The sequence below is a fragment of the Ixodes scapularis genome, unplaced genomic scaffold (assembly GCF_016920785.2).
Source record: "Ixodes scapularis isolate PalLabHiFi unplaced genomic scaffold, ASM1692078v2 PGA_scaffold10__122_contigs__length_95168666, whole genome shotgun sequence".
Classification (NCBI taxonomy): Eukaryota; Metazoa; Arthropoda; class Arachnida; order Ixodida; family Ixodidae; genus Ixodes; species Ixodes scapularis.
The window spans coordinates 9760554-9774476 of NW_024609836.1; the positions used below are offsets into that span (position 1 = coordinate 9760554).

Consider the following 13923-nt stretch of genomic DNA (forward strand, 5'->3'; position numbering starts at 1 on the left):
TTAAACCGTCCAGCCCTCTACTCCCGCGACACGACGCCATGTTCAGAATTACGCAGAGAATGCAGAAAGTGCTTCCAGTTCTCAATGCAACTTTTTTTTTTTTTAATCAACCTATCTAGCTTTCTAGAAGCCACAAAAACGTAATATCGTATTTTTTTCTATTTTTAATATTGAGTGTGTGCCTTCGATGACCCTGAAGTTTGATTATATTTGGTGTGTGTGTCTAGACCATGTAAAATGGCTCGTGACCTTGGAGAAGAGAGTGAGCATGACTCAAACCGGCCAGTTTTCTATCGACGGTTTTTGGGCGGAAAGAAAAAATTTCGAGCGGAAAATTGTGTTCTGGGTAGTTGGGCTCTCCTGTATCATGTACAGTCGAAGCTCGTTAGTTCGACTCCCGTTATTTCGATCATCGCGTTAATTCGATCCTTCCGTTTAGCAACGTCAGAAATGTACAGGCTTCAATAGGCAGAAAACCCCGGTATTTCGATCTGATAAATATCCCCAACCCGATAATTCGTCCCGGGAGCCAGCATCTTCGTAACCAGGAAATATTTTTTAAGCCAAGGTTAAAACGGCGCCTCGGGTCCATATCACAAGAGCGAATGACATTTACCGAACGGCGACATTTGAGCGAATGGTCGTTTTAGCGAATAACGGGGGCGCGCGTTAACCCATCCGTCGCGCTGCACTTTACGCCGCTTCGCGGCGACAGTCTGCGGCAACTCATTACAAAAATATGAACTCACTTGGCCCACCCGAAAACGCCGCTTCGCAACGTCCGACTATTCGCTAAAGTGTCGTTCGATGAAACGTGGGCGTTCGCTAAAACGTCATTCGATCAAGTGAGTGCCTCCCCACCTCCACAGACGCGCGATGCCCGTTGGCGCCCCCAGCGCCTCGAGCCGGGCGCGCTCCGCGAAAGAGCGCCCGCGCAGACAGGCGCCCTTTCGCCGGCGCCTCGCCAGCCTCGCGCCGGAGAAAGGAAAGGGCCGATTTGATTAGTCGAGGTAAGACCCAGTCAGAGCGCACCGGCCCGATCACGTGGGGAGGCGCGCGGAAGGAGACGGGAGCAACGAGATGGAAATGAGTGAGCGATGAAGTGAGAAAGAACGTCGGGAGGATGGAGAAGGAGACTGGAGAAAAATGAGCGAGCGATGAAGAGGAACCGTGCTGTTACGCGGTTTCTGGTTTCTGTTCTTTGGAGTGCGCGGCATTTAACGCTCATACCGGAAAATGTCGAAAGAAAAGCGAGGAAAGTACTCTTCGGATGATTTAAAAACAAAAGTTCACATACTCAACGAAGTTAGGTAGGGAAAATTGTCCAGAAAAGAAATTGCCGAAAAGTATGACCTCAAGAAAAGCACGCTTGCTACCTACATTAGGAATGAAGCAGCAATCGTGAAAGCTTTTGAAGAAGAGCAATTTGTGAATTCAAGAAAACGCCTTCGCAGTGCAGCCCATCCAGAACTCGAAGAAGCCGTTTACAAATGGGTGACAGAAGTAAGAACGCACAACCTTCCGATGACTGGAGACATGATTCGCGCAAAGGCTCAACAGTTCAGCGAACGTTTGGGCATCGAGGGATTCCGTGCTTCCGAGGGATGGCTCGCAAGATTCAGAAAGAGGCACTCTCTTATTTTTAAGCACGTGTGTGGTGAAAGAGCCGATGTGGATGGAGATTTCTGTGAAAACTGGAAGACGTCGGAGCTCGCACGTATTCTTGCGGAGTATGCGCCCGAGGACATATTCAATTGCGACGAAACGGCGTTGTTTTTCAAAGCTCTCCCCGACAAAACGATAACGTTCAAAGGGGATCCTTGCACTGGGGGAAAACGCAGTAAAGAGCGGGTGACCGTGCTCGTGGCAGCCAACATGACAGGCACGGAACGTCTGCCTCTTTTGGTGATCGGGAAATCCAAGACGCCACAATGCTTTCGGAACATCCCGCGGCTCTAATGGACTACCGTTTCAACAAAAAAGCGTGGATGACACGTGAGATCTTTCAAGATTGGCTTCAAAAATTGAACCGCCAGTTCGCGTCCAAGGGGCGCAAGGTCGTGTTAGTAGCGGACAACTGCAGTGCGCACACAAAAATGCCAGAGCTGTCTATGATCCGCCTGATTTTCCTTCCACCCGCAACCACCTCACTCTTGCAACCAATGGATCAAGGAATAATCAAACACCTGAAAGGCTTGTACCGCAAGCATCTCATGGCAAGAATATTGCTCCGTCTCAACCAGGGTAAGCGCTATGAAGTCACTCTGTTGGCGGGGATTCATATGCTTGTTAAAGCTTGGACGGACATGCCAAGCCAGGTCATCGCGAACTGCTTTCGTCACTGTGGTTTCTCGTGTGATGGAAATACCGTGAGTTCGACGACTGCATCGGCTACTACGTGTACATCGGCAACTGCATCGGCTACAACATCGGCAACCACAATTGAAGATGAAAACTTTGACGAAAAGTGCAGTGCTCTAATGTCCGCTCTACCCGAAAACGTTAGTTTCGATGATTACGTTGCGATAGATGATGGAGTGCTTGTGTACGGTCAATTGACTGACGACGAAATCATCGCATCGGTTCAGCATCCCGAGGGTCAGGAGGACGACAGCTGCGAGAGTGACGCCGAAGAGCCGCCGCCACGCCCATCTCCTGCCGAAGCATCCGCTGCGCTCGATGTACTTGCGAACTTCGCAACGTTTGAAGACACCGAAGGGACGATGTGGCCGCACATTGAGGATATGCGGAAATTTGTTTTTCGAAGCGTCTGTCGGGAATGCGGTAGCAGAAAATATCGGCGTTTTTTTTCGAAATAAAAATCCGTCGTCGCGGTTGGCTTTTCGCTGCTTCTCGTGACGTACGTCGTTACTCGTTTTTGATCGATATTCGATAATTCGACTCTTCGATAATTCGATCTATTTTCGAGGAACCGTCAGAGTCGAATTAACGAGCTTCGACTGTACAAATAAAAACCGTGGCAGGCATAAATAGCCTGTCACTGTCTTTTTAAGGGCTATTTGCATGCCGTCTCCAGGGGCACCTTCTTTTATAGTCACAAGTGATTGTGAACCAGTCAGTCACGATCAAATGAAAACGTGTGAAACCACCGTTAGGGAAAGAGGCCTAGGAAATTTTTTTTTTTAAAAATGTTGATTTTGAGGAATGCTGTATGCGACGAAGCTTGATTGGTAGTCGAAATATCTCTTTTAATGCCTGGCTCCGTTGAGGCGTGGTGACATTCTTTTTCTTTTCATGCTCAATCTTTTTCTTCCTTCCCTTTTCTCCCAGCGTTCACGCGACACCTTCACATGCCGCCGCCTCAAAATGCGTCGACCTGACGCGCACAATACGTAAAGAAACTGGTGTTATGAAGACACTTAAAGCACACACAAAACACGCTATACTTGCAAGTGCTGTATACGTATAAAACAGTACAGTGTAGACCGCATATAACGTATGTCGCGGGAGTCGCGAAAATCCGCACTATAAGCGGTACCGCGCTATAACCAAAACATCATTTTTTCAGGCCAAAATACATGCCATCAGGCAACTAACCTTTGTAAAACAATTTATTTTATGTTAGATGAAAAATAAAGCTTAGTTTGAGGAAAGTCTTTATTTCACCAGACTAGTACACTTCTCTCTCAAGTATGTCACACATTTTGAATGAAATGAGCGACTTTCGCCTGGCACAGCCTTTTAACGGCGTCGCGGGTTGCGGACGGACGTTGCTAACGTCAGGATTGCTAACCCTAATCACTCTTCTCCGGCGATGAAAACGCGTGAAACTTCGCATCCTTTATACGGTACGCGCCTGTAATACCTTCAACTTGAGCACAGGCACGAAATGCTCCAAATAAGAAATTTGGGCGATGTTTTAAAACACAAATGCTTAAAAAGCTCCACTGTAGTCGAAGTAAACAAACACGACGACACGGGCGTTTGCCACAACATCGCCGCACGAGTAGGTGGATCTTCCCGTCTAGTACGTGCTGGGTTATCATAGCGACACACAACGAAAATTCACTGTCAAGGATGGCGCTTTTACGCGAAACGATGAGCGACGATCATAACCGACGCCATGTTTGCGAATAGAAGCAGCCGGCCCGCAACCGGCATGCAACGCGCATGAACACTTCTCGACCTGCGATTGGTCTGTCGTTGCGGTTGTTTCCAATGCAGCGGAGGGACGCACATACGTGAACGACACGTGCATGCGTCCCTCCGTTGCTATGGCAACTGAAGCCTCCCTCTTCGCTTCTTCGAGCAACCTCCCTGCCCCGCGAGTGCCGCTTGCGGCTAGCGCTGTTATCTAGTGTCGCGCAGGGAAACGTGCGGTCGGCGGGTTGTTCCAGAAACCGCACTATAACCGGTATTTCCCTTCGCGCGCCTGCATTTTAGGCGGTATGTAATTACATGGAGTTCTATGGGAGGCGAACCGGTGGTTTAAAAAAGCCGCGTTATACCCGGTCCTGCACTATAAGCGGTTACGTTGTAAGTGGTCTATACTGTATTCAAGTCCATGCAAAACACAATTGTCCGAAGCGTTAATTGCAAGTCCTGTTTACATATAATACAACATTCAAGTACACACACGACACAATCGTCCCACGTGATAATTGCAACTCCTGTACAAGTATAAAACAGTCTTCTATTGAACAGTTTTAGGAGAGTGAAAATTCCGCAACAGACTCTAGATACGGTTTCAGTTTTTCTATGTGCACGATGTCCCGCCCTGAACCATCACCGAACTCTATTTCATAATTCACCGGCGATAGCTTGGCCACAACTCAATGAGGCGCAGTGTACATTGTCCGTTTTTTAGGCCCCACTGGCGGGGTCCTCAACAGCACCAACTGGTCTTGTTCTAACGTTATGTCAGTCCGGTGTTCGTCAAATAGTCTCTTGTGCTTCTCCTGAGCCAACGTGATGTGTCGTGCAGCCAATCTACGCGCTTCGTTCAAGCGCTCACACACGAGCACTATGATTCGGAGCTTGCTTGCAGTTCTTGCAGCTCTTTCCTTTTATAAGCCACATCTAAGGGGAAAACAGGGTCACGTTCATACAGAAGGAAAAAAGGAGAAGTATGAATTGTGTCCTGATATCTTGTGTTATAGCAGAACACTATATAGGGCGAAACATCAGCCCAATTCTCTCCAGATGAGGTGGTGATTCGCATCATCTGTTGCAGCGTTTTGTTGTTTTGTCTTGCGACGGCCACCCTGGCCGTGGGCTTGGCTGGAACCCGGGCTTGAAGCAGGCTCCTGCTGCTGCTGTTGGCTGCCGCTCGTCCTTCTCCCTTGGCAGACACGTGCGAGGTGCCCAGTTCTCCCGCACGTGAAGCATTTTGCTTGGACGAACTGGCGCTGTGAGGGGGAGTGGGCAGCACTGCAGCGGCTGCAGGCACCGCTCCTTGCCGCGATCTTGTTTACCGCCGCTTTCGTTGACGGTGAGCTGGCCGCACGCGCAATCTCGCTGGCGTCCTTAGCTGCTGCTTCCATCGCCTGCGCTGCCTTCACTGCGTCGTCCAGCGAGGGGTCGGGGAGCTCCAGGAGTCGCGTCTGCATGGCGGGGTTGTTGATGCCACAGACGAACCGGTCCCGGAGTAGCGAGTCCAACTGGTCACCTCGTAGCGCAGCGTCGAACTGCCCGAGAGTCTCCCCGTCCCGGTGGCTCCGGTTGTTGAAACGGAACCGCTTCATAAGCGTGGACGGTGCCGGGCTGAAAGGCGAGCGCAGCGTGGCGAGCAGCTCTCCCAGCGTGTTCACGTGTGGTGTGGCCAGCTTGAGGAGGTCGAGCAGGAGACTGAAGACGCGAGTTCTGCGGCTGGCCAAGAAGATGTCCCGCTGTTTCGCCTCGGGCGTGTCGTTTGCCCAGAAGAACACATGGACTTGTTCTTCCTAGACTGGCCAGGTGGACCCATCTCCCTCGAACGGCTCCAGCCTTTCGTACAGCGGCATGGCGACAGGAGCGGGGGGCGGAGATCCGACTCTCTCGGCGACGTGGGCCGAACCGTGCACGTTGGTCGCCTCCAGTGCCACGTTTCCTCGCCGCCAGTGTCGCGATCCTTCGAGAACGTGGACGAAGGGGGCCGAAGCACCCGCCAAGAAGAGACGACATGCAGCCTGGTTGTGAGGGTAGACGATGACTGACCGGGGCGGCGTGCGCTCCACGGCATTTATTCGGCGCGGTGACCAATGTTGCCCGCCGAGCCTGCCGGCCACAGACGGGCGGGCTGGAGGGGTGCTACATACTGTCACACTGGATGCTTGAAATGTAATTTTCTTCCTTCTGCTTTTTTAGTATAAGTTTAATTAACCTATCATTTGAAAATGAGCCTAATGAAAACGCTCTATCTTTGTTTTTCCTGACTAAAACTTAATTAGGAATGCACCTTTGGTTGTTTTTTTTACTTTATTAATATATTTAATCAAATATTTTTCAACTATTAAATACACAGAAGGCGTAATAGCTGTTTGATTTTGCAGAACATGGTTACTGTAGAAATAAACTACTTTTTACAAAATATTCTTCACAGTTTCACTTTTCAAACATTCTGCTTTGCACCTAACAAAAAAAAAAAAAAAAAGAAATGGACGCCGTAATATTTTTCTAACAATAGACCAATGGTTTGCAAATGGGGGTCCTTTGGGATCCTTGAAGTCCTTCTTGGAGTCCTGAATCCCTAAACCATCAGTCAAGTCGAGCTCTAAACTTTTAAAGCGTGTCATGCTTTTTAACGCTCCCCCCCCTTCCCACACAAATACTGTCAGTCGCGTATTCATTTTAAAGCAGGAACTTAAAAGTTGACCTTCCTTATTAGTGTCCTCTACCCAAGAGTATACAGGTTGTCCCCTAAAAACAATTTACTGCTGTTGTTGTTTTTCGTAAAAATAAACTATTCATTGCTAAATATAGCGCTAGCTGTCCACCAGATGCCAAAATTCTAGAGCTTGCCGTTATCTGGTGAAAAATATTGTAATTTCTGGAAATCTTCAAAGGGAAAGCAGCGGCCAACGACCCCCACAAATACGTAGAGCTGAATGGCGTCTACTATTGGGAATCGGCCCCAATTTCTCATTCTAATTATCCGAAAATCACTCGCGACTTTGGAATAAGAGGACGGTTAGGCCCGAAACTTCGGCCGCTGGTTCGGACCAAAAGCTCTACATTTGGTCGGAGAGTGAGAGTTTGCCGATGTGCAGTTTATTTTTGCAATATGAGAATCATACATCTTTTTGAAGTGCATGCTGTACTGTCCCCCTCTCTCTCCAGCTGTTCCTTTCGGTACTGTTGTTGCAGTTCGGGATCAGCAAGGCGGTCAAACACAAAGTGAAGAAGGAGAGGCTGCTGCTGGTTTCCACCTCTGGGAAGGCGCAAGTACGACAGCAATAACCTCGCCATTTCGCTGAAAGCAGTCGCGGTTGAGGCACAGCGCGTTTGGCCGATAGCGATTGCGCTGGGGGTCGTGCGATCGCGCTTCTTGCCACCTGCTCTTTCTCGCCTTCTGGTGTCTGCTTCGGCGCTCTGAGCCTTTGCGCGCAAGCAAAGCATACGATGGCGTAAACGTGCCCGTGAGAGAGGATGTTGTCGTCTTGTAGGCGCCGACGTTCTCACCTGTGTGTTAGGAGGGAACGCATTCGACGTCAAGATTATGCTGCGCTCAAACGTCGAGCGGCACGTAGAACAGGGGTTCTCAAACTTTTTGGTCTCACAAAACCCCAGGGAGCCTCAAAAACTGCCACGGAACACTCTCCCCCCCCCCCCCTCCATATTTTCCGACCGACAAGCAACAGATGCACATTTGTAGGCAATTTTGCTTGTGTTGTTTCCCATATATGTCCACCATATCAATCGCGATGTCAGTGCAAAGTGAGATGAAGGTGCTTTGCATGGTCCTGCCTCGCAGCCTGCGGCATGGGGGGGGGAGGGGGAGGGGAGGGGAGGGGGAGGGGGAGGGGGTTGCAATATAAGTGTTCGCGGAACCCATGAGACCAGCTCGTGGAACCCGTGTTCCCCGGAACCCAGTTTGAGAACCCCTGACGTAGAAGAAAGCGTTAATGAGCAAAGAATGGACACACCGTTGCGAACAAGTAATTTGTGCGGCGCGTTTGGAGAACGTGTTTGGTGCCATAGTCGGTTACAACTCAAGAAGGTAGGAGAAGCTCCTCCCACAAGCGTGATGCACCCATTTCAAACCTCTCCGCAGTCGAAAGAAGAGTTCACTGGAAACGCCCCTTGTTCCGCTTCAATGGATTCCAACTTGTCTCCGATCCCCCTTTTTAAGAAAGCAACCTTTGTTTACTTTGGAGGGGGAACCGAGCCCCTCAAAGCAGCCTTTGTATCCATCGGAGGGGAAGCTAATCCCCGAAAGTCGTATTTGTGTTTTCATCGGAGGTGGAAAACTCTAATCTCCCTCTCGTGGCTTCCACAATGCTAAGTCAAAGTCGAAAGATGAAGCAAATACAGTAAAACCTCGTTATAACAAAGTTGAGGGAGTGGTCGTAATTATTTTGTTATAACCATTAGTTTGTTATAGCCAATGTCCATTTCTTCACTATTAGCAAGCAAGGGGAATTACGATTGCTTTGTTATATCCATTAGTTTGTTATATCCCATTTTGTTATAACGAGGTTTTACTGTATGTACAAAAAGGCAAGACCCTCCTCATGCATTGGCCGCGAAGTCATGGAAACGATGGAAAGCTATTGGATGCGGAGGTGGCGGAGGGATATATCATTGCCTTTGAGGGGCATTTGCCACTACCTTCTCAACCTGTAACCGACTATAGCAGTACCACGTGTGATCGGTTGTAGTTTACACGGGATGCCACGTGCCACAAAATCGCCGGAGTTGTCAGTCAATCACGACGCAATACCTTTGAAATGTCCCACCAGCTGACACTGTTCATTCGCGTCACGACCCGTAATCGTCCGCGCAATTTCGTTCTTGTGACCCTCAGTTTGGGCTGGCCCATGGATTCTCAAATCGGGCTCACGGGAACCTCGGGGGTTCCCCAGAGTTCCTTCAAGGGCTCCTCAAGCCACTAAATTTCCTCAGCCACTCCTGCCCTGAGTGAACTGTTCTTCCAGTTAAGGCAGTGTTTTAGAAGATCTGGGCCATCCTTCGACACATATCCATATGTGCCAAGCAGGGGAGTGAAAGCGGGAGCAGAGCGCGCCAAATCCTGAGTGCCGGGATCGGTGGTCCCAAGGGGAAGAGCGACAAAAAGGCGGAGAAAGAAAGCAGACGACAGGTTAGGCATGTTCGTCTTGCCGCGACGAGCTGAAATTGCTCGAGTGCTTGTCAACTTTATTCATTTCACCCTTCATCAAGGTGGAACCGGGCGTGCCAGAACCGGAATTTCCCGAGCCTGACGCTGCCGAACCAGTCTTCGAACAAGATCCTTTTCAACGGACTTCGCCCGAGCCGGCTCTTCATAGGGGATTGTCTCCCAAACCGGTTTCTTGTCCGGGAATTGCCCCAGAACCGGCCGTTTCCAAGCCAGCCGTTCACGGATCGGACATGGATAAGCTGGGCAAGCCGGTTGCTCCTGGTGTTGCGGGGAGTTCCAAGAGGTGGCCGAAGGTATACTCGCTGCCCCAGTTTTCTCCAGAGCTGCACAATGCCCTGTTGAGTGGGGACGCGTCCTTCTACAAGCGCGGGCGGACGAGGCTCAAGACGCAGATCATCGATGCCATCGTGAGGGACATCTCCAAGTACGATGGGGGGTTGGGGTAAGTCGAAACTACAAGACCAGCAGCAATAAAAAGAGGACTTAGACAGGGTTGCCCATTGTTTCCCCTGCTCTTTATGATATACCTATGGGGGATGGAAAAAAGATAAAAGCGGTGCACCCTAAGTTTTGACCTGACTTTGATGGAGGAGGGACATAAAGTAAATCAGGTATTGCCAGGGTTAATATATGTAGACGACATTGTACTCGTATCAGAAAGTCTTGAGATAATACAGGAACTAATGGACCTTTTCCACATACCGATGGCACCATGCGGTGGCTACACAAACTAAGAATCGAGGAAGTGACTTGCCTGCGCTACCAATCGATAATGGGAGCTACGCTACCAGTTTCTTCGCTCTGAGCTGCGACGCATGCCCAACGCGACTTTAAAGAGGGGCATTGGTGGCGTCCACCTAAACGTTCTGTTTTTCTTTCAGTCCACTCTCTTTTTTTTGTGTAGCACAATTATATATGTAGTGTTCCAAGAGGGAGACAAGAAGGAAGACGACGATAGGCCAGGATATATCAAGAAGAGGAGGATGAAGAGGTGGATAGAATAAAAACACCAGTTTTAATCTTGACGTGTTTACGAATCGTTACACTTGGCGCAGCCGGCAGGATTACTTGAAAGATGTGGATTTACTTAATTCTGACGGTTGGCGAAGAAGGACAGCCAATACTGGAGAGCTATCAACTGGACGGTGAGGAAACAGTTCCAATGGCCCGGGAAGCTAACAACATGGAACTTATCTCCTTCATCGCCGGGAAAGCGAAATTGTCGCCGAAAGAGCTTCTTCTAAAACGCACGGTGAAACTAAACATCAGAGTGCAGGAATTCCAGGAGTGGTTTCAGAAGCCGACCACTACTTCTGGTCAAGTGATTTCGGCTGGTGGAGACATGACATCGGTTGTTGCTCAGCTGCTACAGATGCAAGTATCTCAAATGGAACAGCAGAGGCAGTTCATGACCACCATGTTAGAAACTATGAGAGTGCAAGAACGTAGGCGTGAAGAGACCGTAAAGCCAGATATGTTCGACGGTGAATTTTCAGCTGCTTCTACGTGGCTGGACTTCTACGAATATGCCTGTGAGAAAAACCGCTGGACTGAAAACAGCGAGCGGATCAAGAATTTAAGACTCTTCCTCGCGGGGAATGCGAAAAAGTGGTACGAACTTCGTGTGGCTGAGCACACCAACGATTCGTGGGATATGTGGAAGGAGAGCTTCACGACATCTTTTGACAAAAGTGCGGTTGAACGATGAGATGAGGCAATATTTTACAAACATAGAGGAGGCAGCCTACTAGATTACTTTTATGAGAAGCGGAGACTTCTACAGCTCGCCGATCCTAATTTACCCGAAACATTGATCGTCCCACTCGTCATCCACGGGATGAGCAGACATGCACAAAGACAAGTGCAAGCGCACTCTCCAAAGACCATCGAGGACCTCCTGTATTCACTGAAGGGTGTGTTCGTGGACCACTCTATTCCCTACGGACAACAACGGCCACTAACGAACCCCAGAAGCGCAATCGTCGACACCCACAGCGGCCAAAAGCTTCCAGTAAACCAGGCAAGTAACAAGCCTTGGATGAACGCAAGACCCAATTCAGGCAGCCACGAAACACGTGCGAATGCACGCGCTTGCCACCACATCGTGGAAGGGCCTCAGTGCGCGTGCTACGATACATGCCACTGCATCGTGAACAGCGGTGCTAACGACCAGCCGAAAAACTAATAAAAGAGGGAGCACAGTCCCTCCCGATGACGAAGAAAGCGACTGTCTACTTGGTTAAATACAACATCCTTTACGCCCCTGTTATCGTCAGTGGGAGACACGTGGATGCCTTAGTTGACACTGGAGCATCCATCAGTCTTGTCAACAAGAATATCGTGGACCCAGAAAACATACGAAGTGGGCAACCCATCGAGGTTCACAGCTATGATGACAATGTTAAGCTGATGCAAAACTGGACGACGTTGGAAGTCGAGTTTAAGGGAAAGAAAATCCCGGTCAAGGCACTCGTCGCAGATGTCGAGTTCGTGTTCATATTATCACGACCCGATATGAAGCGCTTCCAAATGAACATATCCTGGAAGGACGAAGTAACGCTGGACCACGATGCGGATAGCCCACCTGCTACTCCAGTTCAAATGCTCAGAACTGTGAAGAGGTCTGAGGACGTACCAACATCATTCCCAGAGTTGATATGTGTAGAATCATATCCACCAGCAACCTCGGTTATTGAGGTTCCATTCAAACTACGCGACACTTCTGTAGTGCGAAAAAAAACCTACAGCATGTCCCACGAAAAGAAATTATAGCTTAAGCGGGAGCTGCAGGGAATGCTAGATGCCGGGATCATCAGATTTTCGACGTCCACGTTCGCATCCCCAATCACCATAGTACCGAAGGAAGAGGGCACGTTTCGTCTCTGCACTGATTATCGCCAAATCAATTCCCAGACCGATCTTTTCCCTTTCCCTATGCCACGCGTCGATGACATCATCAGCGAGACAGGAGGGTGCTCCTGGTTCTCCAGGATCGATCTATGCAAAGGGTATTGGCAGGTCCCTCTACAAGAAGACACCAAGCGCTTTACTGCCTTTGTAACACCATTCGACGTGTACGAATATAACCGACTACCATTTGGGTGGAAGAACTCTGGAGCCTGGTTTCAGAAGATGATAAATGAAATACTCAAGAACTTTTTGGGTATAGTAAGGTACGTTGTTGGGCTAGTTGGTTCATCTTAGTAAAACATATAAAATGGCGCAACAGAAACTTCTTGTCCTTGTTTCTGTTGCGCTATTTTATATGTTTTACTTTTTGGGTAATTTCTGCAACGCTTATGTCGACGACGTTATCATCTATTCCCGAACAAAAGAAGAACACATGGACCACTTGTCTCAGGTGCTTGAAGCACTGAGTACTGCCAGGTTGAAAATCAACACCAAGAAAAGCAAATTCTTCCAAAGAACAGTAGTTTTCCTGGGACGAGTTTTTGACGGAAAAACGAAAAGCACGAAAGAAGAATCAGTGCAAAGAATATCAAAGCTGACCAAGCCCTATGACCTACACTCATTACGTGTTTTTCTAGGCCTGGCCGGACATTTTCGGGCATTCATAAAAGATTATGCTACGAAAACAAAGTGCTTGACCGCTTTGACTCAGAAAGACACCCCGTTTGTCTGGACTGAAGAGTGCGAGAGTGTGTACGACTACCTTGTCAAGGTCATCTCTTCTGACCCGGTATTGGTACTGCCTGACTTCCAACTGCCATTCGAACTCTGCACTGACGCGTCAGGCTACGGCACAGGAGCTGTCCTCTATCAGAGACACGCAACAGAGCCTCCTAACCGACAGTTGAAAGTCGTTGGCTACTACTCCTACACATTCTCGAAAAGCCAAGAAAACTATGCCACGACAGAAAAAGAAGCCTTAGCTGTGGTGATGGCTTTGAGGTACTTTCGAAGTTACCTCGAAGGCCGTCAGTTTAAGCTTTTCACAGACAACCAAGCTCTTACTTACCTCTTGAGCTTAACCCAACCGAAGGGACGAATGGCCAGATGGGTGACTGAAATACAACAATTTTCATTTGAAGTTGCTCACCGACCCGGGGAGAAGCTTCCTGACGCTGACGCCCTCTCCAGACTTCTTATTCCAAGAGATACACTCAACGGGAGCATAAACCATGCCCGAATTTGGGAAGGTACCCAGCACTTGGAATTACAAGATGGGAAATTCCATGTGCCAGAGTCCATGATTCCCAGGGTGTTACAACTCTATCACGACAGTCCTGAATCAGGAGGACATGACGGATTTTGGAGGACTTACTGGAAGCTGACAAGGAGATTCACATGGAAGAACATGAAACATGATATCGCCAACTATGTGCGTACGTGCCACGAGTGCCAAATTCATAAGGCCAAATACCGACCTCGGGGAGACGAAATGGTGACCCCTCAATACTCTGATGTTCCCTTCGAGACTATTCATCTCGATTTTGCAGAAATCAAAAAGAAGGGAGGAGTGAAGAAAACGCAAGCTTTTCTAATTGCCATCGATGAATGCACGCGCATCGTAGCTGCAAGAGCTGGCAGAGAAGACACTAACCCTGTCATTTCATTGATGGAACGAGAGGTCTTCGAGAACACGAAAGTCATTGTTTCAGACA

At 49.0% G+C, this 13923-nt stretch overlaps 1 protein-coding gene across 10 annotated transcripts in view; it reads left to right on the forward strand.

The window, feature by feature from the left end:
* The window catches only part of LOC8023850, a 104400-nt gene that overhangs the window by 53307 nt on the left and 37170 nt on the right, over nucleotides 1-13923 (forward strand). For 7 of the 10 annotated variants that reach the window (XM_040205442.3, XM_042287333.1, XM_042287341.1 and 4 more), the window contains 3 exons: nucleotides 7306-7383; nucleotides 9158-9259; nucleotides 9340-9740. In XM_040205442.3, the coding sequence (XP_040061376.2) occupies nucleotides 7306-7383; nucleotides 9158-9259; nucleotides 9340-9740 (581 nt within the window). The remainder of the gene's footprint in view (nucleotides 1-7305; nucleotides 7384-9157; nucleotides 9260-9339; nucleotides 9741-13923) is intronic. The other 3 variants (XM_042287338.1, XM_042287343.1, XM_042287348.1) reach the window with 3 other exon arrangements.